Consider the following 25,831-nt stretch of genomic DNA (forward strand, 5'->3'; position numbering starts at 1 on the left):
AATACAACTCCAAGCAGACAATTTATAGTCTTTAATGACACAGAACATTACGTTTTTAAGTTATAGATTATTTTTACACACAATAAAATACTGTTATAGTGACTCATAAAATTACTTGTAAAGAAATTAGGCTACTTACAATAAACAAAAATAATTTACATAATAATACAAAGTTTAGATTGACAGAGCATAACAGTATAATGTATATTATGTGTTTTTGAAAAATTGCCAGTGCAAGCATAGAAATCCTGCAATAAAGACAGCAGATAATAAATACGTATTGCGCATTGTCTCTAAAGTTGAGAAATATTAAAGGATTAGGTCCCACTTTATATTAGGTGGCCTTAACTACTGTGTACTTACATTGAAATTAATCATTTGATACAATGCACATATTGTGTACATACATGTTTTTACATTGTACTTATATTTTTAAAAATACCTATATGTAATTACATCTGTAATTAATTTCTGTAGTTACATTTATAATTACACTGTTGACCCATCCCTCACACCTTAACCCACCCTTAAACCTACACATACCACCAAACCTGTCCTTAACCTTACCCGTATCCCACCTCAATAGCAGCAAAAGTGTTTTAAAATACAATATGACCACAATAAGTACATTGTACTTATTTTCTGATGTAAGTACATAGTAGTTAAGGCCACCTAATATAAAGTGTGACCAAGGATTATATTAAATGTCTCTCTAATAGTGATTAATACAAGCAAGGATCAAGTTATATTTCGAATATATGCATAAACAGATCCAAAGCCAAAACTGACTACAGAATAGTTTTAGCACTGTAATTTGTCTTTTGATATACATAAAGTCTGTCCAGAAGTACTCCCTTGCTCATCAATATTTCTGCCGGCACAGGTCGTGCATTTCGCGATGTGTATACCTTCTCCAGATGAAAGTTCATAGGGGAACCGACATAATTTGCGCAATAGGGGCCAGACAAACTTGGAGCGCATGTTACTTCTATTTTGTAGAACAGCAGACCGTGATTTAAATTGCAGAAATTGCCATTATGATCTGTTTTTATGGGTACTTCACAGGTTCCCAGCAAATCGTCGTCCCATTTACTATCTTCATCCCACACCTCCAGTCTTATCTTGTCATTCTCTGCCAGGACAACATCACCCAAATCAAAGGTTCTCCCCCAGTAGGGTGAGTTGTTATTCGTGATCATATCAGTGCGTCCAACCTGAACATTATGTTTGTCGAACACTTTAACGTACCCATCGGTCGCTGTGGTTTGGTCACCCCACAGGTCTTGAGCCTTCACAATTGTGACCTTTACCCGAGAAAGTCCACGCTTAGTTGGGCAACAGTCTGGTGTGATCCCAGGATTGTTGCGACAAGTGCAGGCACATGGGTTGTTTGGGTTGGTTTTGACGCCATCTTTACAAGGGTCCGTGCAGTTCCTCCAGAGGGACTTTTCTAGGATGTAGTCATGGATGGCTTGGCGCAAGTGCTTGCGCACTGGATCTTTGGTGGGGATCAGCTCATGCAGGGACTCCAGAGAGTAAGAAAGCATGTCTGGGTTTTGTGGTAGGGATTCGAGCCACTCTTTGTAAGCTGATGGGTCTTTTCCTCCTGAGAAAAGGAGCTCAGGCTCTGTAGTGTGACCTCCGGTCACCTCGGTCAGCCTTTGAATTAAAAACCAGTTGATTAGGGATACACTGATATTAAAAGTCTTTTTGAAGTGAACATGAAATTATTTTCATCAAGTCCAGTTCTTTCTCAGTGTTTTTGTTGTGTTTTCCAGTACAAATATCTAAATATTATTACATGAAGATACATTTACTTTTAGAAAAAATGGGATGCCAGCGGCGTCCTTTTGATTAAGCTTATTTTTCTTATCCCATTGATATTTTTTCTTGTTTTAAGAAAACAATTTGAAAATTCTCTGAAGACATGCGTCATGTTTCTCGAGTAAATGTCTGCTAATTTTAGAATGTTTCGATGTTTATACTGGAAAACAAGGCAAAACTACAATATAAGAAATTCACATTTTACTATGTGGCTGATAACAGATAAATGACTGAGATCAAAAAAATGATATACTGTTTTGTCTAAATAAATAAAATACAAAATCTAAAAAATAAATAGACAAATTACCAGATACAAATTAAAATGATTCATTTGGAATGAATTTAGGCACCACAACATTATAGTTTACGGTATGAAAAAGGGATATAAAATCATGGATCTGCTAAAGATTATGAGTGTTATTATTAAAGTTTTTAAAGATTTATTTAAAATGAGCATTAGATGATGGCAGAGCTAATCGAAATGTAAAAATAGGGGATGTCCAGGACAGTATATATATATGACAAGCTAGAAATTACAACACATGTCATAATTTAAACCCACCTGTCATTAAAGCGGCTGGAGAAGCTGTTTTTGCGCTCGGTTTTGTCCTTGTCTTCTTTACAGTGTTTACTTTCTGCTTTCATATCTACTTTGCCAAGAATGCTGGCACTTGCCTCCACGTCCAAGCATGCCTTCACTTCATCTCCACTTAAGCCCTGCAGAGCGATCTCACACTGTCTGATACTGGTCACAGAGTGTACGCTTCCACCAAGAGTTACCTGGCAAAACAAGAAAGTAACACAGGCACACTTCTGATTAATGATTTGGCTTGCGGTGTCTTGTGTTGTTGAAGCATTTTGGGCCTTTGTAATCCACACATGTGGAGTAAATTGTAAAACTAGAATTACCTTAGTGATGTAATGGGTTCCATAGGTGTTAATGAACTTGTAAAAACGCTTTTTGAAATCAAGATTGTATGTCTTGGGAAGCTCCTTCACAGAGCGTTTGAACTCGGGATGGAGAACAGGCTTGTTGGAGACCCTGTAGCTGTAGGTAGACATGCAAATGTTAGAAGAGAAAATGACTCTTTCGTTTCCTTTATCGTAAATAAAAAGTATTCAGTGTTCAAGAAAGGCATGAATCAGTGGAAGCTGGTATGTCGCACCTGTAAAATGAACAAGAAATACTTTGACTGGCAAAATTGTACTTGTCTCTTTTGGTCTTCTCCATTGAGTACTCTGCAAGCTTTGAGTTAGTTCCAGCCGAAATGAATGAGCCTTTATTTTGGCGAACATTTATATCCAAATTTGCACCCCAGTTGTTCTCAATGGAGGAAGTGCTGGAGCTGAGCAGATCTTCGCTGGACTGGTACAGGGAACTTGATATTTGAATGTTGCACTTTTTGCTGGATCTCCAGTCTACTACAGATGTGGGAAGCCTTTGATTTGCTCCTTCCATGTAGGGGTTCCTGCAAAGAGTGCACGATTTATCCTTTCGCCGCCAGACTTCTGTGTTAATGACAAAGGCTCCCTTGCGCTGCATCTTGGTCACATCGTATCCTTCTCCGGCCAGGTTGGACCCAGGGGCGAAGTTTGCTTCTGCACATTCATTCGGTTTACCTTTAGTGCATGACTGCACGATGGGCAGAAAGAGGTAAAAAACAAGCCCGGCCCACATTCCTGTAAAATGGTTTGAGATGAGGTGTATGGATGCTCTTCTTTCCTATGGAAAAAGAAACATGACAATTATGAGTGAGTGTTTATTTTTAGTTTATATATTTATTTACTTTTATTGAAACTTGAAATAACAGTACAAAATTGCACAATCAATGGTGAGTAAAAAAAATGACAGAAAATTACTAAAATTATACTCTCAAACCTTCACACTCACAATTCTAAATTATTATAAATAAAATAATAAACAACTTTTTTCAAAATGAAAAATAAGTAACAAAAATAATAAAAATGCATGCCTTATGTGATACTTTTAAAGTCTGGTCTCTAAAACATCACTAATTTTGAAATATTAACAGGATGGATGTCTTGTTCTGCAAGTTTTTTTAATAACAGTCTGATAGTCTGGAGATAACAGTCAGTCAAAAATAGAAAAAATAAAGGGTCTCAATGAAATATGTGCAGTTTTACATGGTTGGTGCAAATTGTCACATGTCCAAAGCAGTTTAATTGCTGTTTGTACCTTGCGAAGAGGATGGTTGCATCAAAGCTCCAAAACTAAAGGCTAGTAAAGTATGTTAATATAAAGATATAACAAAGATTTTTGGTACACATTATTTTTAAGGTATCTAGTATTAATACATGAATTCACATATATTCGGTTTTGTTGAGTGTGGTCATAGAATGAGTAAACATCCTGATGGTCACAATAGTGACCGGTGGGATAACAGTGAACTTAGCTATACAATATAAATCCAATTGTCCGTGAAAATTGCACTAAAATGTTGCAATGAAAAAATATTGCACTAAATTAAAAGTTCAACTCTTACAAATTAGTTACAATATTGATTATGTAATACTGGCAGCACTAAAATAATTATTTTGATATGCGTTACAAAAAATGTTTTTTTTTTTTGTCTTTTATCTCAGTATTCCTATCAATGTTGAATAACGGTTTTTTATGCATAGCAGTAACCCTAGAAATGTGATTAAACTGTTTAAAATAGCTGGGCTAAGATAAAAAAAAAAAAATTATGACTGCAGAAATACGTTAATTCAGTATACAAAATATTCATAGAACACAATTTTTCACCCACTTTTCCAAAAAACAATTAAAAAATAATTATTGATTATTTCAAAGGGTTACTAATGGCATCATTTGGATATATGTCTGGGATATATATATGATATATGTCTAATTTTGAAATATTAACAGGACTGTCATAACAGGATGTATGCTTTGTGCTGCAGGTTTTTTAATAACGAAAAAAGCATTATTTTGTATAGTAGTTAGGATTATGACAATTTAGTGGATCTTGCCTACAGGGATCATGAGGAATATTATTAAAAAAGAACAAATTTCCGTAGCTTATTTCTTTTGCCTTACATTACAGACATGACATAAACTTAAGCAGCAAGAGAAAAGCACTATTTTCTTTAAAAGGTGATGTAAAATTCTCTTCTTACCTTGAACAGCTCTGTTTTGTCCAGCAGGCATTGGTGAGTGATCTGTGAAAGGGGCTACATGTAGGAAATAAATGCTAGCTTGTGGGTGGGCTTTACCGTTATTTGCTACCAATAAAAAATACACTCATCCGTTGGGGGCTGAGTGAGAGTTTAGAGGAACTGAATGTGGTCTCGAATAGTCACTCAGCACTGAGTGTGCTCTGTGGTGAAATGGGGTCTAAACGTCAAGTCAATGGAACGTGTGAGCATTCATTTACACATTGGCCTGTGCATTGTTAAAACATGCAGATGTAGAGCCAGACTGTAGGACTAAACTTGTCAAATCAGAACTTGACTAATTGTTAAATGTGCCTCAGTGCTGCTGTTAGTCACATAGTTCCTCTTGTGGTGTTAAACCTCCTACTCACTTTTCACAGTTCGCCAACCTAACAAGCAAAATGACATGAATCACTTAGAAAACGACTGTTTTCATAATTGTTTTATTAACCACAAAAATCTGCATACAAGCAAGTGCAAAGCATACTGAGGGAATACAGCAAACACCCACAGATCGTATCAAAGATCTGAATAGCAAAAAGAAAAGAAAAAGCTCATTTGGCACCAATAATAAAATGTTAAAGGGATAGTTCACCCCAAAATTAAAACTCTGTCATTAATTACTCACCCTCACCCTGTCGTTTCCAAACCCATAAGACATTTGTTCATCTTCAGGACACAAATTCAAGTCAAGTCACAAGCACTGTGTCAAAGCACTTAACAGTATCAAATTGGAGGATAGAGTGTCAGTAATGTATAATAATAAGATTAAACACTCAATTTTCAGTTAAAGGCATTTCATTATTGAATTCAGTAATGTCATTGTCTAGCTCAGTTTAGTTTAAATAGTATCTGCGAAATCAAATTGACGATAATCGCTAGAAATCAAGTGTCCCCTACTGAGCAAGCCTGAGGTGACAGCGGCAAGGACCCAAAACTCCCTCTGTGACAGAATGGAGAAAAAAAAAACCTTGGGAGAAACCAGGCTCAGTTGGGGGGCCAGTTCTCCTCTGGCCAGACAAAACCCGCAGTTCAATTCCAACCCCAGCCATGTCAGATTGTGCAAGTGGCTTATCTGAATCCCGTGGTCTTCTCCCGATGGGGCATTTTAATTTATAATTTAATGTATTTGTTCTATTTGTTATATTTCGTATGTGTCATATTCGTCATCCAGTCAAAATGCAGATAAAAAAATTAAGATATTTTTTGTGAAATCCAAGAGCTCTCTGACCCTCTATAGACAGAAACGCAACTGACATGCTCAAGGCCCAGAAACGTAGTAAGGACATCATTAAAATAGTCCTTCGTAATTTTACAAAGCTACAAGAATAGTTTTTGAGCACAAAAAAAAAAAAATTAATTAAGTTTACACACTGCATCCGAAACTTTTGTCCACCATAAAAAAATTTGTATTAGGTTTGATTCTCTGCGTTTTCGCATCAGTACACTCTAAAAAATGGGTTGTATTTAACCCAGCATTTTTTAGAGTGTAGCAAGCATTTTGATAGGAAAGGATGACGAATGCGAAAGCTTCAGACTCAGTGTGCAAGGACCTTAACACATTGCAGTAACTCTTGGATTTCATCAAAAATATCTTAATTTGTGTTCTAAAGATGAAGGAAGGTCTGTTAAGTAGTTAATGACAGAAATTTCATTTTTGGGTGAACTATCCTTTTAATGCTGAGATGCAAAACACAGATTTGTATGATTTTAATTAATTTTTTTGTTTTATTTTATTGTGCTTTGATGATAAGCTTTCACAAAGTCTGCGTTTTGCTTTTAGGATCACTGGTTTGACTAAACAGCAAGCGGCGCTCATCTAAAAGCACCCCCATTTTCACCAGCTCATCTTTCGGGATGGGACGGGCATGTCGTGACACGTATACCTTCTCTAGATGGGAGGCCATCGGAGAGCCTACATACTCTGTGCATGTGGAGCCAGCTAAACTAGGAGCACAAGTTACAGCTGTCTTGTAGTACAGCAAACCATGGTTAAGTTGACAGAAGTCTTCTTTTACGCCAGCTTTCAGTTGTATGTTGCACGCCCCCAGGAGGTTATCGTCCCACTTGTTGTCCCGATCCCACACTTCTAGTCTCAGCCCCCCAAACTGAGAGAGAACGAAACTGCCGAGATCAAACTTCCAGTTCCAGGTTGGTGAGTTTTGGTTCCAAATCACTGGTGTTTCTCCTAGAGAGACCTTCTGATTTCTTAGGACCTTGACATACCCATCGGTCTGTGAGAAGTAATCTCCCCACAGACCTGTCCCCTTCAACACAGTTACACTAATCTGAGCAAGTCCACGCTGTGCAGGGCAGCAGTTTGCTTTTACTCCAGGGTTGTTATGACAGCTGCACACACAGGGCTCTTTGGGGTTAGTTGCGATACCGGCCTTGCAAGGTGTAGAGCAGTTCTTCCAAAGGGCCCTCTGCAGTATGTAGTCACGAATGGCTCGGCGTAACTGCTCATGTTTTGGGTTCTTGGCTGGCAGTAACATATGGAGGGGCTTCAGTGAAAAGGAAATAATGTCTGGTTTTTCTGGCACTGAGGAGAGCCACTGATTGTAAGCACCAGGGTCATTACTGGCTGAGAAGAGAAGCGCTGTGTCTTGAGCGTGGCCACCAGTGATTTCAGTTAACCTTGTGAAAAAAAAGAAAATAAAGCTTGAACCCCTTCCCCAATAATAATAATGATGATGATAATAACATACACTTGTTGTATTTTTGTCTTATATTATATTATATTATATTATATTATATTATATTATATTATATTATACTACCTTTCAACGAAAAGATTAAACTGTGAATCCCACAAAATTTGAACATTCATTTAATTTCATTTATTCAAATTTAGAGTCCCCCCAATTAAATGTATTTATTAAATATTAACATAGTATTCTTATTATTATGAGTATAATTTTAATTACATGATATAATATACAAATTTAATAAAAAAAAAACATAAACAAAAATGTATTTATTATATTATAAATATTATAAAATAAAATATACATTTAAAAATATTAAATTAAAACAAATGATAAAAAACTATTGCAAAACTATGCACACACACACACACAACTAATATTTATATCAAACTGTATTGTTTAGTAATTTTGAACTAATAATTTAGCTGATAATTCAGTGTCTGCCTTAAATCACATTCTTCCAAATCAAAGCACAAACCTGTCAGTAAATCTGTTAGCAAAGCTGTGCGTGCTCAGTTTTTTGTCTTTGGTCTCTTTACAGTGACGGAACGCAGTGTCTATGTTGATCCTCCCCTTTACACTTGCAGATGCCTCGACGTCCAGGCATGTTTTGACCTCATCCATACTGAGGTCCTGTAGAGTAGCCATGCATTGTTTGACACTGGTCACAGATTGTGCTCTTCCACCGAGTTTCACCTAACAGATTACAAGCAACAATTACACACACACATATATATATACATATATATAGACTGAGAGAAATAGCACACATTAATATTGATATATTTTTGATTACCTGGACAGTGAAATGTGTGCCAAACTTTTCAACAAGTGAAAAGTAGCTTTCTTTTGTTTGGTTGTCATACATCTCTGGAAGACTTGTTAATTCATAGTTTAGCTCGCTATGAAGACGAAAGCGGCTGCTAATGCTGTATCTGAAGACAGCAGTTTATAGAGCTGCACTTTAAAACCCATATAACATGACATTCATCACAGAAATGAACTAATATATGTTAAGTCTTACCTGTAGTATTCGCAGGATGTAGACTGCTTGATGAAGCTGAACTTGTCCTTTTTGGTCTTTGCCATTGAATACTCAGCTAGTTTGGAGTTCGTTCCAGCCAACATCAGCGACATCTTACTTACCACGTTGCCTATTTCCAGGCCAGCTTTCCAGTTGTTCTCTACAGAGGAGGTGCTGGAACTGACCAGGGACTCGCTGGACTCATAAACAGAGCTGGATAATGAACTTTCGCATTTTTGGGTGGCCCTCCAGTTAATCACAGACACTGGGAGCTTCTGCTTTTTGTTCTGCATGAACGGGTTTTTGCACAAAATACACGTGTTATTCTTGAGCTCCCACTTACTCATGTCGATGACAAAAGTCCCCAGGCTTTGCATCTTCGTTATGTCAAAACCCTCTCCAGCCAAGTCAGATCCTGGCACGAAATTCACATCTTGACACTCTGCTTCTTTACCCAGAAAGCATGCCGGGCTGGTTGGAGGAGGAAAGTACAGAAGAAGCCCAGACCACAGGATAACTAGAGGAATCATTGTGAGTTTGGGTCTTAATCTGCTGTGATAAATCAGAGATAAGGTTGAAAAAAATATCTTATTATTAGAGCACAATATTAATACTGTTAACCTTGGTGCAAATGTGACCATGGATCGCAAAACCAGTCGTAAGGGTCAATTTTTCAAAATTGAGATTTATACATCAAAAGCATACAAAATTTAAATATTGAGAAAATTGCATTGAAAGTTGTCCAAATGAAGTTCTTAGCAATGCATATTAATAATCAAAAATTAAGTTTTGATATATTTACAGTAGGAAATTTACATAATATCTTCATGGAACATAATCTTTACTTAATATCCTAATGATTTTTGGCATAAAAGAAAAATCAATAATTTTGACCCATACAATGTATTTTTGGCTATTGCTACAAATATACCCCAGCGACTTAAGACTGGTTTTGTGCTCCAGGGTCACATATATAAAGTTCTTTGCTCATATATTGGTTCTAATCAAAATCTTTGTACAGGATTTGATCAGGATTTGTATCCTAGATCCTTCCTTAAATGTACTAATCATAAAATAAGTTTTAATGTTTATAGAATGAATCATTTCATATAGGCATGCTAGATTTTAACAGTTTACCTTTCACTATGATATTGTTCCCATGCAAAATCGCTAGAACAATATTAATGCTGTTAGTGCTTCAGCATCATTCTTTTTTTTTTTTTTTTTTTACAGGAGCAGAGTTTAGTGTCAAAAAATAGGTTGACGATATTAATATAGGTATTATTATCAGTCAATAAACTCTGATTCACAATTAAGTGAGTGAGTTTAGGCTCTTTTTCACTTACCTCCAAGGTCTTTTTTAATGATAATCTTAGCGCACCCAACACAGACTGTTCTGTGCTCATATTTATATACCACATGTGTCCCACCACTGCAATGGGCAGGTTCAAAAACCTTCACCCTTTGATGGTCACTGACTCATCATGTGTGAAAGAATGAGCAAAAGGATGGAATATTTGTGAAAAGGTGTTGCTTGACATCAAGGGATGTGGTTTAAATTAAGTGCCTATACCAGAATTTGCAAAAAGCTGATAAGCAATGAATCTCCAACACAGAAATGGAGACATAATTATATGCAAAATTTAATGACCTGAAAAGCAAGCTGATAGAAATCAAACTCTAAACTTAGATGTTTGACACTTAAAACAGCCCTTCCAGGACGGAAGTTCTTGTACTCGTTTTTAAAGCTTTACATTTTTTTTTTTTGTTAGCGTGAGTGTACTGCTGATTCAGATCTGTAAATAAGGCAAACGGTATATTGATGCATGCATAATGCATGTTTTAAGCTAAAATGAATGTATAAGGCAAACTGTGTATCTTAGGTCACATAACTTCACTTACGTTTTTTTTAACCATTTTGAACTATCACCTCAGTTCACTAGTTTGTTTTAAATGAAGTATTAAAAATACAGCGAGTTGTTTGCAGATTTAATCAAAAGAGGTCACAGGCCTAGATGCCGATAAAATTGTCGTCATATGACTGTGGTCTTCATGGTTTGGTCTGGGCATCATGACTCATAAAAAAACACAATTTTCACGTAGCGGTTGGAAATTTTAATTTACAGTTGTGGGGTAGGTGTTAGGTTGTGCTGTGTAGTCACATGGATGTTAAAATACAAATTTAAAAAAATATTTATTTTAACCTGCATACAGTCATTGTTGGTAAAGTTATTTTTGAAATGCAATCGGTTACAGATAACAAGTTTACTCTATTTAAAATGTAATAAGTAGCGTAACTATTTCAGTTACTTTATTAAAGTAATGTAATTACATTTGATTATTTTTATTACTTTTGTTAAAAATGAATGTTTTCAACTGTAATTCATTTTAAAACATTTAAAGCAGGCTGGGTTAACTTTAATCTTCAAAAATAAAGCATAGCCTATACATAATCCCAAACAGGAAATAAAACAGTTATCGAATAAACATTTGTGTCTCATATTGTAGAGCAGCTGATCAGGGGCGGATTTAGTAAATTGGGGGCCCCAGGCAAATATAGGAATGGGGCTCTATACATTTACACACATTTACCTAGCATGATGCTTGCCACTGCACAATGATGCCCCATAGTTGAGTCCTACATTTTTCATGTACATGTTATAATGGAACAATTTAATTTCCATTTCCATTTATTCATTTAGCAGACACTTTTATTCTTTCATGTTGTAGACCATGAAGTAGCAATTGATTTGCCATTAAGATACAAGTTTTAACAAAAAACAAAACAATTATAAAATGATAAACCTCACAATTGAACCTTTAAACCATTTTTTTTAAGAAAAGGGATGAGTCAGAAATATGAATTATATTATTTAAAATGGATTTATGTGGGTGGATTTTCACATTGGTCTGAACAAAAACTGCAGACTGGATTATTGAAAATGCACATTTATTCTCTACTAGTAGGAGGTGCTTTTGGAACTTCAGAAATGTAGCGGTTTCCCCTGTAATGGCTGTAAACAAAGCAGTGCTCAGCTCATAAATTATACTTTATCAGGTAAAATGAAAATGCCATCGAAACTTTTCTGAAGACAATCGGTTCCCTTCAGAGGTTCATTCATATAAAAACTTGAATTAGTGAGAATGAGAAAAGTGTGAAAAAAATATAGCCTATAATGACAAGGAAAATCCACAGCATAAGCCATACATTTAATTTTAGTCATTTTAATTTAGGGCTGTCAGTCGATTAAAATATTGAATCGCGTTTAATTGCATTATTGTCATGACTCATGAGTTAACTCTTGAATAATCGCAACTTAATCGCACATTTTTATCTGTTATAAATGTACCTTAAATGAATACTTTTCAAGTTTTTAATACTCTAATCAACATGGGCATGGACAAATATGGATGCTTTATGCAAATGTATGTTTATTATTATTGAAACCTTAACAGAGCATGAAGACTAGACATGTCTCAAAGGTCAGATATTTTTCAAAGAACTTGTTCATGTCTATCAGACACATGAAAAAAAGAACATAGAAATACCAGGTTCCCATCACTTCTCTTTCTTTGTACTGAGCAATTTACTTGCACAAACCCGTTTACATTTTAGGGCAGCTCACTTCTTCTGAACATGCAAAATGTACATTTATTATTTATTATTAACTACATTTGCCTCTTTGTGCCACATTTTGATGCAGCTTAATTCTCAATACAATTTTCATTGGTAAATTTTTCTGTTTCTGTTGTCAGACAACGGGATGAATATGAAATAGTGACTGAAACGCGACCCATTAAAACTACATAATCAGAGCCCTTGGCTTTTGGGGGCCCAAGGCAGTCGCCTGCCTTTGTCTAATGGCTAAATCCGCCCCTGCAGTTGATGCTATTTGGGAAAGGAATTAATTGTAAATCTGTGCGTAAAAATATTCAGATGTATATATGTTTATTAAATTACGTAATTCTGTTACATGATGTAACTAGTTACTCCACTGATTATAGGCTAGTCTGTACTGTTGCATGCGTGCTAAAATAAATGTGCCAGGAAATAAAATACAGTAGATGAATTAACTCTTTACAAAACAATTTAAGGCTTAAGCATGTGAACAGCTTTATGTTACTGAATCTTTTATCCAATAAAACAGAGTTAGCCTATAAAAAAATGATTTCCACTTACACAAAGATATAATTATAAAGAATTATACAGAAATATTTGCGTCCGACTCATTTGTGCGAATCGGTTCTTTTGAACCGTTCGTTTCAAAGAAACGGTTAAAATAAGCGAGTAGCCTATTTTATGTCATAATGATGTGGTTTCTGGCAACCAGGCGAGGTAGCCAATAATTTTTAATAGGCTAAAGCCATATGTAGCCTAGGTGTAAATTGCTATTCATTATGCTTTTCGACTGTGTTTAATTAATGTAGGTAGCCCATTTAATGTTTCCCAATTCACCTGCAGTCATGATACGCAACTGAAACTAAAATTTAAGAATCTAAATATAATTTGCATTTACAATAAACTATCTAAAATTCATTTAAATGACTTGGCTGAATTGTAATAAAATGTAGGCCTAGGCCTATGGTAAACTGTCATAGGCCTACAAGTCGTAGCTAAACGCACAGCTGCCTACGTCGTAACATTTGTTTATTTGTTTCATTCAATTAAAGTAATTTTACGTCGCATCAGTAAAATATCAGCACACTCCAAACAGGCTCACTGCAAATCGGACAAGAGCCGATTCTCTGTATGATTCAGTCGGACTGATTCAGTTCGGTTCATAAGAGAATAAATTACCCTGCGTCCCAATGTGCATACTATCCACCCTATCTGCCCTAATTAGTATTGAAAATTACTACTATTACATAGTATGCACATTGGGACGCAGGCTTAGTTCCATTTATAAAGAATCGTTCAAACTCGGTTTTGTTCAACAAATTCATTGTAAAGATCCGACTCGTTCAGAATCGGACATCGCTACTTTTGAGCTACCATTAAAAATAATACTATCAATATAAGATACATTACTCTCAAATAGACTATGTAATCTTGATATTAGGCTACATTCTAAAAAAAAATAAAAAATAAATATATTGTAATAGAAAAAATATATAAAATATGCACAAAGTGAATCGGTCCTGTCCTCGCGCCACCCCCGGCTCGTCCCAGTTGGTCCAGACTGGATTAGAGCGCTGCAGCATCAGCGGAGGATCAGGAGTGAAGGCCGGGCCGCTGCGCCCCTCCACCAGCCGCATGCTCCCGCACACCGGCATCAGTCAGCCAGTAAGAAATACGCCGGGCAATGTAATGGATATTAACCTTTATTTGGCATTTGCGCTTATCAGAAACGGATCTCCTCAGCGAAGCGCTTGTTTAAAACTCTGCTGGATGAAATCACTGCAAGCTAGCAGCAACATCACTTGGCAGCATAGAGGAGACGTGCTCCTGTGAGCTGAGCTGAGCACCCTACATTCCTCCGTTCCCTGGATGACAAATGCCAAGCCTCCGGATGGAGATATTTTAGTCGGAGCATGGTGGATCGCGGGAATGCGTGTGCCGCTGTTTGGGAAAACCGGCTGTAATGTTTAACCGCTGCTAAAACGTTGACTGTGAAGCTCGTGTGTTTTTGCAGTCAGCACAATCAAGGTGACGGCAGCTAGCCCGTTAGCTCGCGAGCTATCCGGTTAGTGTGAGACGGGGCAACACAAAACGCACCGAGTGCGTTTGACACCGAAATATAGTTATTGATTAAATGAAAAAGGAGAGCACACGATAAGCGTGTGCACTTTTTCTTTGCACGGTGCACTTCCTTATTGGATAACAGTGCTTGTCGCTGACAAGGAGCAGATGCCAGGAGATGCTTGATACTTTCTGGGGGGTGGGGGGGGGGAGGCAAAAACTTGACATATCTATCAATAATATTGCATATCAAACTCGCGTGCTTTTTTAATCAGCTGAATATTTTAATATTAACCCCCTAAACCCCGTGGGATATCATATCGATTCTGGCACTGCTCTGTATATTAGTGACTACCAAGCAATATTGTCGTATCATCACTATATTAAGCGCATACTTGTATGTGTTCAGAGAAAAATACACCTGCTTCGTTCAGGTCCTGTACGCTAAATGAGTCCTTTGTATCAGTTTCTTGCAACACACGGGTCTCAGAGTCAGAGCGCTGGTAGCTTAAAAATCAGAGTGGATGCCAAAGCACCGGACGGACAGATGATGGTGATGATTCACTCTACGGGAATATGAGGAAGTTGCCCTGAACCGAGCACACTGCTTCGCGTTCACGAAACCCCTGCCGTTCCCGATGGTGAAATTAGCCGGCGGCTGTTTGATGAGCAGCAAACGAAAGCCACGTCTCCTCGGGTCGCCTCTGAAGTCAAGCTGACAGAAGCTGGTGGGATAGTTTGACAGGCTGGAGCAGGGTGTGACCGCACTTCGTTTAAATGTTACATGCAGCACTGTATAGATCAGCGAAGCTCACTATGAACGCAGCCTGGAATTTCTTCGTCAATCCGTGTGGATGACGCCGCCGCCGCCGCCAACGTTCCAAAACGAGACGTCACCGAGGCAAAAGTTGCTTTTTAAAATAGTTTGTTTCGGCTAAAGAGCAGCAGGTCTGTTAGCCATGTAGCTGGCTGCACATGACCGGACTGCACTTCTCCGACTAATGTCTAGGGTGTCGGGTCTTTTTTTAGTCTGTTGTGCGTGCAAGTGTAGATGTATAGCGTAGTTATTTTAGCGTCGTCGTGACTGTTTCTGGTTGCTATGGCATTTTTAAACGGCCCCAGACTGCTGGACTGGGCAAACTCTCCTCCACATCTACAGTTCAACAGATATGTCCTGACTGGCTATAGACCCATCTCCTCCGTCCAGGAGTGTATGAAGAGTCTCTTCTATCTGCACAATGAGCTGGGGAACATCTACACACACGGTGAGTGAGATGCCTATACTGCTTCAAAAGAGGAAGCTGACAGTGCCCTCTCTCTTTATGTGCTTATGACATGCTTCACTTTTTTGTGTCATAGTTTTTATTTTTATTTTAACTAATAATTCTGATGAATTAGTATTAATGAATTGCATGACTTCACTCATGTCGGTATGAGTTTTGCCCATCCTGGCTGCTTAGGTCTTACCAGTATTTGCATTTGTATTACCCATTCATAGCTATAGTCTAAACCCCATTTAAATGATCAGTGTTGCTATACCCACCAGTCTGTATTTCCTTCTTAAGCACTGTGTGTTTTAAACTTAATACTGGCTCTTTCATAAAACTACATGTTCATGGAATAGCTCACCCAAAAACTATTTATTTACAGTCATGTTGGTCTAAAAACACATGACTTTCTTCTGGGGGAAAGCAAAGGAAAAACTTTTAAGTTGTCCTTGTCAGTCTTTTTCATGCAGTGACATCTTCCCCATTCATTGTCAAGCCTCAAAAGTGTGGCAAAGTTTGTGAGAAGTGAACTCAAGTGAATCATTCAATCACTAAGCAAATTTCATGAACTTCTCTCATGAACTTGAAAGACTTGAAATAGTGTATAAGTTAGTGGATTACTGTTGTGATTAAAGTGATTTTGTGTCCTTTTTGAATGTTGACAATAGGGCTGGGCGATAGGCTATGTCAAAAATATCTTATTGATAATCGCCTTAAAAAATATTGCGATATCTGATAAAATCAATATACATCTAACTTACACTAAAAAGCGACTATATGCAGTCGCTAGGTTTGTTAGTATGTACCCGTTATGGGGAAAAAAGCCGCCAAAAGGGTCTGAAAGTTACTAAATGTTCTAAAGTCGCGCTCGTGTGTGTGAGACACGGGAGCTGATGGCAGCGGGCGGTGGATATTGTTGCGGCCCGCCCAGGTAAAGTCTATGTGTGGGAAACACTGACCGTATCCAGACACACTATTTTAAACTAACCATTCGGGGACGTCCTGCTGTAGCCGCTGAGTTGCAACTTCTTCATCCGGTGCTTCTCCATCCGGATCAGATTCTGGGTCAAACTAAAAAGCTTGAACGACTGCGTGTCTACGAGCCATTGCGATACATCCACTGTCAACATTAGCGCATGGTACCGTGGCCGCAAGCTGCAGGACACACACCCACCCTCCACCTTGCCCCGCCTCTCTCCTCATCATTAGCATTTAAAGCTACAGACACAGAAATGGCACGTCCTGAGAAAAGCTCATTGTGGGACTGGCTAATAGTGGCTGAAATTCTGCACCAAGGCTGAATTTCAAGAATAAGACTTCAGATACACTAGGGACCACTTAGGCCTATATAAAAGCATCCAAAAAACAGCATGTCATGGGACCTTTAATTATTGCCACGTTAAAGTTTGGTTTTACTTTTCTTAGTTTGTGCTTAAACTAACTGAAAACATTAGCTTTGCTGTTATGTTGGTGTTGCTAATAATTTCCACTCTGTTCTTATCAAATTTGTATTTGAAATTAATTTTGTTTTGTGAGAAGAACTGTTGAGGAAAAATAATAGAACACAATTTTAAGTTAATCATGGTGAAGTTGGACATTCTGACGGTTATTGTAAGAATGATAAATGCATGTTGATGTCATATAGTAATGTCTTGAATAAATATGCCTGTTTTCCGATGTTTCTCTTTCTTTTTGGCATTAGACAAATTTCATGATGGTAAGTTTAATTTCCTTTATTATAATAATTGTAGCGCTGTTTTTAAACTTGTAGTAAAGCTATAAGTTATTTGATATTTATCATGTATGAAATTCAAAGAATTCTGAGCAAAAACATTGTTTTATTTTGTTTTTGTTTTTTTCTGGTAGCCTTGTTCGGAGGTCTCTTTTGCCCTGTTTTTAACAAAATAAAAATAACTGATTTATTTAGAACAAGGGGTAATTAAAAATTTTAGTTTTTATAATTTTTATTGTATTAATCAAAATACAATGCCCCAAAATATAATATTAAGTGTTGGGCTGCCGAATCTCCGAGCACGTGCATGTTGAGGGGCGAGCTGAGTAGCCTATGTCTTCATCTGTTTGTGCAAATTAATTAAGAATTTATAGTGCTATATCTCAGCTTACTTAAACATAATTATACTGTATACACTGTATGAATAGGCTGTGAAGGTATTTGCGTATTTTAATTAACTGTCGTGTGTGGTTTTTCATCATCATACAGTCTGTTAAAATAAATATTCAGAAACACATGCAGTGCTACTGTTTGTCTTTTTTTCTGTTTAACTTTGATTAAACTGGAGATCAAAATAGAATAAGACTTACCCTAAATAAGGATAAATTATACTGGAACGCATCTCCAAAATAATCGCATGCACATTGCCATTACAGTAGTCAGCGCCGAACAACAGGCAAATAAAATATAAACTAGGTTACAAAAGTGATTCAGTCAAGATCAGTGAGGGATTTTCTTTTCTTTTGTTCTTTGATTAACATTAATGACTGGCGGCAGCGACTGCTGTTAATGCACAGATCCAATACACCCTCTTTACGTTCACTTAAGACATAACCGATTATATTTATGGGATATTTGGATATAATTTTGTGTGTATTTGTCCATTCGAGTGTTCGCGTATATAAGAGGTGGCTTTCGTGCGAGCTTTGTTTGTGTGTGTGTGTGTGTGTGTGTGTGCCCTGCACAGAAAACAGGGTGCCATGCAGAAGTTAGTTCTATTTCTTGCAGTTGAATCTTGAAATCACAAAAAATGTGCATACAGCAATCGAGAAGTAGAATAAAAAATTAATTTTATAACAAGTAATTCGATTCCTGACCTTACGCATCTGATCTTCTTTCCAAAATGGGAATAGCTTTTTGATTCCCAACCCTCCTATTAAATGATTTCATTCTTGCATGCAAAAAGACCTGTATGGTGACTATGGGGCTGTGTAAAATATTTTTTCATTTTAGGTTTATCATTTGTCATTTTTTTTTCCCGATAATGTCGATAATCGTCTGTTACCTGACTGTTGACATCCACATCGCGATACTTACGAGACATCGTCGATATACGATTATATCGTCCTTTTGTTTTCCGCAAAAGAAAGAAAGTCATATAGGGTTGGAGCAACTTGAGGATGATTAAATTGACAGAATTATCTTTTTTATCATGAGAACTATCCGTTTAAATGATTATACAGCTACACCTTGAAATTCAAAGATCTGCATCTTTTACGAAACTCTCCATCCTACTCTTGCTGTGTACATCTCTATATACTGCAGTTTGCTATACATAATTAATTGTTTGTCAATAACAAAAGGAGTTATTAACTTAAGTAACTTAAGTTGTGCTGTATTTTTATATCGCAGCTGCAAGTGAGCAGTGTCTAGACAAGCGTTCCAGTGCAACAGTTGCTGACAGGAAATATAAAAAATTTAAAATCAGTCACAAAGCTCAACTCCTAAGGAATTTCTGCTTGTAAATGCTTCTAAATTGCAGGACTGTGTGGAACCATCAAGCTGGGTCATGTTGTTGCCTGCAGGTGTACTGTCATAGTATTTCCTTCCAAGAAACTGCCATTTGGACTATTAAAACTTTGTTAGTACCATATTATAATGTTTTGATTGCAAATGGCACATTCATGCTGATGTGCATTGCTGGAAACCTGAGAAGTATGGCAAGCCGTTTTGACTTTTATTCCTTCACATAATATGATATTCTTGATATCAACAATTCAATTTTTACTAGTTAAAATGCTAATTCTTGATATCAGGAATTACATTTCTACTAGTAACAATGGCTATTTTTGATATCAGCAATTACATTTCCACTAGTAACTTGTTGATATCTGTAATTCTATTTTCACTAGTTAAATGTCACCATAGGCTGCCATTCAAAATCAATTGTTGATATCAAGAATTAATTTCTTACTAGTTGAAATTCCAATTTCACATATCAGAAATACAATTCTTACTATAAAAATGTCTATTCTTGATATCAACAATTTAATTGTCACTAGTCACAATGTTAATTTCTGATATCTGAAAATGTATTTCTGATATCAATAATTGGCAGGGTAATTTCTGATATCAACAATTTAATTCTTGATATCAACAATTTAATTCTTGATATCAGAAATTAACATTGTCAATAGTGACAATGAAATTGTTGATATCAAGAACTAAATTGCTGATATCAAAAATAGCCGTTGTTACTAGTAGAAATCTAATTCCTGATATCAAGAATTAACATTTTAACTAGTAAAAACTCAATTGTTGATATCAAGAATTCATATCAAGGAATAAAAGTGAAAACGGCTTGCCATAGAGAAGAACACTGTATCTGAACACTGCACTCTCAGAGTGTCTTCTCAAGCCAACACAGAGTATATTTGAGAGTGTAGTCCAGTAAGCAGAAATGAGAGGTTTGAAATAAGTGACGCAGCTTAACTTGACCCAAAAGATGACTTTGCTGTAGGGAGCTGCACCTGCACGTTTTCTAAGCTGAAGAAAGGGCATTTATTCTGCGTCTGTACTGTTTGAATTGGTAAAAATACCTCCTTTTGGAGTTTGTAAGACAAGGTGACGACACAGACTGATGAATGAAAATGTGTTGCATATATCATCACTCTTTTTTTTTTTTTTGTTTTGTTTTTTGTTTTGTTTTACATAGTGTGATTTCCATTCTTGCATTTGAACGCAACCGAGGTGCATGCTCCTTCACAGTGTTTGCTTTGTGTTCAAGTATTTGTGTTTTACTTTGCATGATATTTATGCACAATTGTATCCCATGTTAGCACACCATGTCTTCAGAGCAACATTTGATGTTCTTCATAGGTTTCTACCTGTAACATTGCTGTTTGAAACCGCTGTTTAAAGATGATTCAGTCTATTCCTGACACTCGACTATGACTAATAATCATTACTATTCTGTTTCTGGTCTAACCACTTCTGCTGTGTTTTTTTAATGTCTTTCTGGTCTGTGGGCTCCTTTAACCCTTATACTGTTTGTATGGCCACGAGTCTATTATCTGATTGCAGACTTCTGCAAAAAACGATTGACACTTGCACATACACCACAAAATTGAAGGCACAGTTCACTGAAAAAAGAAGAAAAATTTATTTCCATGCTGTTCGAAACCACTTTTGTGGGTTCTTAAGTTATTTTTAAGAAATGTCTCTTCTTTTTTTTTATTGTCCACACAATAAATGTCAGCGGGGCCCAACATCTATCAAAATATCTTCTTTTGTGTTCAAAGAAAGAAAATCATACAGGTTAAGAAATGGTGATAGAATCTTCATTTTTTTAGAATCTTCATTGCTTTGTTAAATAATGAAAATCGTAATTATGATACAAGTTGAAATTATGACTATTATGTAATTATGTTGTAATTGACAATTTCTACTTTTCATATTTAGGATATGAAGAGTAGAAATTATGACAGTAGTTTTATATTTATAATTTGGACTATTTATGTCATAATTATAATTTATCAAAGCATTATTTTGTCTAATGTGGTGGAAATGATTTCAATTTTAAATATCATCATTGCCAGTGAAACGTTTTTTTTTGTTGTTTTTTATATAACATTCACAGTACGTACAAAGTGTAGGTGCAGCTCAAATGCATTAACTTTTCTTGGGTAGAGTGCATGCTCTCTATCAATAGTGTCTTTATCACAGCGAGTGTTAAGCCACTCAAAATAGATGTGCTAGAATGCATTGGTGCTTTTACCTGACTAGGATAAATCATTTGACATTGGGGGAATGATAGGTGCTTATAGAGAAAAAGAGATTCACAATCAACAAGAAGATCGTCCAATGAGATTGTCTTTTCATGTACTTTGAGCCACTAGTAAAAATCCACTGACTGTCATTAAGTGCTAAAGACTTTTAAAGACCTTTGTTTTAGTGTGTAGTTTGCATTTTGGCAGCTGCTGCTAAAATTAACACAGCCACTGAGACCCTCGTTGTGCTGGGCCGTTCCCTGGGCCTCCATAAATCCATGTGTTGTTTAGGCTGCAGCATTCAACTCAAGGGACATGATGAAACACTGCAGGGCTTGCCTGAGCATAATGCCAAATTACGACCTTCTCGTTCTCTTCACAGGCCTTGCGTGTTTCAACAGCTCTTCAACTACTTCCTCAGTGTACAATGACTCTCCTGAGCCTCTTTGTCTCATTGTTTCTTTCTCTCTACTCAGGAATCCCTCTGCTCTGTTTCCTGGTGCTGCTCCCGCTCAACATCCCCTGGTCACAGATCAGCGTGACGTGGCTCGGCGTGGTGCATTTCCTGGCCTGCCTGTCACCCCAGCTGGGCTCAGTGGTCTACCACCTCTTCATGAACCATGAGGGCGGCGAGCCCATCTACAAAACCCTGCTCACGCTAGATATGTGCGGAATCTGCATGATCAACACGCTAGGTCAGTTTCTCAAACTGGTGTCAGATCTATCCCAGTGCTCCATCACATTATCTCTCAGTATTCTTTTCAGTTCTGTTCTCTGTTTTCCCTTGCTGATTCAAGTTTTTTTTTTTTTTTTCCGGACACCCCACATTTGATATTTTTGTGTAGGTTGTTCATACCTGATGAGTTCACCAGAAGAAGATCTGTCATCACATCATGTTTAGCGGTGATCACCAAAACAGGCTGCTGTGCATTAGAGACCTGTGTCACAGCAACCCAGTGAATTAGTAAAATGTGCATTTCTCCTATATTTGTAGTCGTAGTTTAGGCTGTTGCAACATTTTACCAAAGGAGAAGTGTTGTACAAGAAAACAGTTTTGCAACAAAGGAAATAAAGAAGCAAAGAGAAAAAAAAATGAGAAATAGACAATGAAGAATCCATTGAAGTGCCTTACAACAAGACACACGTACAACAGCAGTGACAAGACTGTTTCACTGCACTTCCATTGTCTCTTGCTCGGTTTGTTTGATAAAGATCTCATTTGGAATGTTAAAGTGCTTTTTCTTAGTTTTTATAATTATCCACCATTTAGTTGGAAAACAAAGGAACGTTTTGTAGAAAGTCAAAAAAGGACATTTTGACTAATTTAATTTGATTTATTGTAAACGTGAAGGAAGCTTGATGAGACGGAAATGGTTTTAAGGATAGTGTTATTTACATTAGGAAAATTGGCATATTGGGGTAATGTTCTAATATTTTAGGATTTATGCTTTCTCAGTGCAAAAGTTGGCATTCTTGTTAAAATGTTAGCAATGTTAATTGATAGAATATGAAAATTATACAATAAAAACCTGTTCTTTGGATAACTCTAAGTTACCTGACCATATACATCAGGGGTGTCAAACTCAGTTCCTAGTTTAATGCACCTGATCCATCTAATCGAGTCCTTCAGGCTTTTTTGAAAACTGCATAGTATGCGTGTTGGAGCAGGGTTAGAACTAAACTCTGCAGGGCCGCAGCCCTCCAGGAACTGAGTTTGACACTCCTGCTATACATCAAAAATTATAATACGTTTAACAACACATGCAGAATTTCATATAATTTTTGTTGAAGAAAATGTCATATAATAATATATAATTAAATATAATTTGTAATTAAATTGAAATTGATTAAATATCATATAATTGAAAATTATTATATCATAATTTATAGTGAAGAAAATTCCCAGAAGTTTGTGCATGACACATCCCATGACACAAATATATTGTAGTATTTATTTTATATATTTATATAGTTTCTTAATATTTTTGCTATCAATTCTGTACATTAGGGTGTTTTTTTTTAGTTTAGTGTGTGTATGGCACACACTGTGCATGGTCTATAAGTATGGACATGATTTATGTGGCCTTCAATTTTAACTTGTTGTTTCTTTTTTTTTCAGATTTTGGTTGTTCATTAGGCTGGTACATTGTCATTATATCAGAAATTAAATTGCGCGGTTATGATCCGTAATATATATTGACACCCAAATGTCATCCTGAAAAATTGCTGTAATATTTTTTTCAGCAAATTTCTTGCAACCACAGCTGCCTTTTTTCTTTTTTTTACAATGTACAGTGGTAAGCAAATGCGTTACAGCAACTATATGTAGTTTTGTGCATTTTTGCGACTTTGGGGCACTGTACAGTTAAATGAGTGGAATTTACTGTTGTAATTACATGACTGTCGTGATTAGAGTGGATAGCTGCACACATGCATTTGCTGCTGCCGTAAAGCAATCCACCCTTTTTTGTGGAATTTCGTATCTGCTCACCAAACATACTTGAATGATGTGAGCTGTACAGTTACTTGTCATCCTAGTAACACTATGTTTCGGTTCACAGGAGCTCTGCCCATCGTGTACAGCACTCTTCTCTGCTACCCCTTCACCCGCACAGTGGCTCTGCTGATATACATCCTGCTCTCCAGTTACGCCATCTACTGTGCCATCACAGCTCACAGCAGAGTGCGCCGTCTGCGTTCCTTCGCCTGGCAGGCGCTTTTCCGCTTCTCGTTTTTCCTTCTGCGCTGGGCAGGTGTGGGCGGAGGAAGTCCCACCTCACTGCGTCACTTTCTCACCATGGATGCACTAGCGGTGTTGGGCGGTGTCATCAATATCACGCGAATCCCCGAGCGGTTCCGCCCGGGCCTCTTTGACTACTGGTGCAACAGCCATCAGATCATGCACGTGCTGGTGGTGGTGTCCATACTGTACCTACACTGGGGGGTGCTGGACGACTTACTGTGGATCAACACGTATCACTGTCCCTCAGACTGACAGTGGCCCCTGCTAGTCTGGAATTATGGGTAATAGGGCGTGAGGACCTCTTTTAGTAATGAGATGTTTGGTAATGCGACATTATTGGGCAAAGAATGGTTCGGGCTGGAGGGAGGCTGTTGTGCTTTGTATATAAATGTGTGCACGAAAGTCCATAAGAAGTGTTTTACATGTTTTTTAGGAGACACCAGTGCCAGCTTTGACACACATGCTTGTTTGTGCCGTCGGTAGCCAGAATGTACATATCTGCGTTTGCATAAACATTGTCTGTGCATGGCACTGTTTAGACCTGCTAGCTCAAACAAAGGCAATTTATTTATTTATTTATTTTGTGGTTTGAAACCTACACATTCTATAGGCGCACATACACGCACATATGGGGTCTGACATTATTTGATGTCATGTGTTCACCAGCGTTTAAAGCATTTAATAAATAACCTCTAAATTTAGTTGTAGCTGAACAGAGAAAGACTTGATCGAGCCCTCAAATAATTGGCTCTCAAAAAGTAAGATTTAACGCATCACGTAATCTAAAATTCGTTGCTATAATAGCATGGCTTTTATGAAAACTAATTATAGTTTGTCTCTCAATTTTGCTGGTGACAAACAAAGATCACTGGTGCAGAAATGATGTATGCACCTCCAACTTTCAACTTATTACTCTAATTCAGACTATGCAGCATATCAGATGTTACATCAATGCAAACACCACACACACACACACACACAGTCTCACAGCAACATTTACTGGAAATACTTGAGTTGATATGACTTGTTTTATCACTTTTTTTTTCCTTCCTTTTTTGTGTTGTCTCATCTCCTTGTTCAGGTCCACATTTTCCGCATTCTCACTCCTATACCTGTAAGTGAAGGGTGAAGGGGTCATTCCTTGGTTTGCAGCCTTGCCATTTATACGTTTACTGGCTGGTTAAAGTTGCTGAATGCCCATTTTATTTTTTAGTGCCCTCTGTGACTTTGATCATGTTTGTTAACATCTAAGGCCGTGTTCACACTTGGCGTCTTTTTCGAAGCTGCCGGCGTCTGTTTTACATTATAATCCTATGGAGTAAACCGTGTTTTCAAAAAAGTCCTGAGCGCTTTTTAAAACGCCACCGCCGGCGTCTTTTTCTGCAGCTCAGAGCGTTTTTTCGAGTTGAAAAAATTTCAACTTTTCTGAAAAAAACGCCCTACGTCAAGCGCCTTTTTGACAGCTGACCAATGACAAGCGAGTAGCGAGATCTGTCGTTTCCATAACAACAAGAAGAAAAATGGAGAAGGTGCCGGTAGATAGACTGCTCGTACTAGTTTCGGAGCACAAGGAGCTGTATGATATGAGCAGAAAACTCTATCATAATATTGGTTCCTTCCCCGTATAATGTCGTGCACCCACAAACGTCGTTGTGAATCGACATTTTCTTTCCCGTTAACTTCAAA

At 37.1% G+C, this 25,831-nt stretch overlaps 3 protein-coding genes across 4 annotated transcripts; 1 reads left to right on the plus strand and 2 right to left on the minus strand.

Moving 5' to 3' along the window:
- Positions 1-16: 16 nt before the first annotated feature.
- Positions 17-4,998, minus strand: LOC306847902 (perforin-1-like). Its single transcript, XM_079382134.1, has 5 exons — positions 4,966-4,998; positions 2,991-3,547; positions 2,734-2,872; positions 2,387-2,604; positions 17-1,659 (listed from the first exon to the last, which is right to left on the minus strand). The coding sequence occupies exons 2-5, from the start codon at positions 3,500-3,502 to the stop codon at positions 789-791; spliced, it is 1,740 nt and encodes a 579-aa protein (XP_079238260.1). The 5' UTR covers positions 3,503-3,547; positions 4,966-4,998; the 3' UTR covers positions 17-788.
- Positions 4,999-5,434: 436 nt separating this feature from the next.
- On the minus strand, positions 5,435-10,131 carry LOC306849747 (perforin-1-like). 2 transcript variants are annotated; one of them, XM_079385025.1, is made up of 5 exons: positions 10,080-10,131; positions 8,734-9,285; positions 8,506-8,644; positions 8,188-8,405; positions 5,435-7,638 (listed from the first exon to the last, which is right to left on the minus strand). In XM_079385025.1, the coding sequence occupies exons 2-5, from the start codon at positions 9,261-9,263 to the stop codon at positions 6,759-6,761; spliced, it is 1,767 nt and encodes a 588-aa protein (XP_079241151.1). In that variant the 5' UTR covers positions 9,264-9,285; positions 10,080-10,131; the 3' UTR covers positions 5,435-6,758. The 2 variants fall into 2 exon arrangements, with proteins under 2 accessions (XP_079241151.1, XP_079241152.1); XM_079385026.1 differs by having other exon boundaries at positions 8,734-9,276; positions 10,080-10,116.
- Positions 10,132-13,920: 3,789 nt separating this feature from the next.
- LOC306845006 (progestin and adipoQ receptor family member 4-like) lies at positions 13,921-24,719 on the plus strand. Its single transcript, XM_079377488.1, has 3 exons — positions 13,921-15,678; positions 21,879-22,097; positions 23,964-24,719. The coding sequence occupies exons 1-3, from the start codon at positions 15,513-15,515 to the stop codon at positions 24,395-24,397; spliced, it is 819 nt and encodes a 272-aa protein (XP_079233614.1). The 5' UTR covers positions 13,921-15,512; the 3' UTR covers positions 24,398-24,719.
- The last annotated feature ends 1,112 nt before the right edge of the window (positions 24,720-25,831 follow it).

This window comes from Barbus barbus (assembly GCF_936440315.1).
Source record: "Barbus barbus genome assembly, chromosome: 3".
Lineage (NCBI taxonomy): Eukaryota > Metazoa > Chordata > Actinopteri > Cypriniformes > Cyprinidae > Barbus > Barbus barbus.

Bases quoted from the DNA above. Each gene is read 5' to 3' on its own strand.
- LOC306847902 (XM_079382134.1), bottom strand. From the start codon at position 3,502: ATGTGGGCCGGGCTTGTTTTTTACCTCTTTCTGCCCATCGTGCAGTCA. The intron at 2,605-2,733 runs GTAATTCTAGTT...TTGTTTTGCCAG, and splicing joins GAACCCATTACATCACTAAG to GTAACTCTTGGTGGAAGCGT. The intron at 1,660-2,386 runs GTGGGTTTAAAT...TTTAATTCAAAG, and splicing joins TCCAGCCGCTTTAATGACAG to GCTGACCGAGGTGACCGGAG.
- LOC306849747 (XM_079385025.1), bottom strand. From the start codon at position 9,263: ATGATTCCTCTAGTTATCCTGTGGTCTGGGCTTCTTCTGTACTTTCCT. The intron at 8,645-8,733 runs GTAAGACTTAAC...TGCTGTCTTCAG, and splicing joins ACATCCTGCGAATACTACAG to ATACAGCATTAGCAGCCGCT. The intron at 8,406-8,505 runs GTAATCAAAAAT...GTAATCTGTTAG, and splicing joins GCACACATTTCACTGTCCAG to GTGAAACTCGGTGGAAGAGC.
- LOC306845006 (XM_079377488.1), top strand. From the start codon at position 15,513: ATGGCATTTTTAAACGGCCCCAGACTGCTGGACTGGGCAAACTCTCCT. The intron at 15,679-21,878 runs GTGAGTGAGATG...CTCTCTACTCAG, and splicing joins GGGGAACATCTACACACACG to GAATCCCTCTGCTCTGTTTC. The intron at 22,098-23,963 runs GTCAGTTTCTCA...TTCGGTTCACAG, and splicing joins CTGCATGATCAACACGCTAG to GAGCTCTGCCCATCGTGTAC.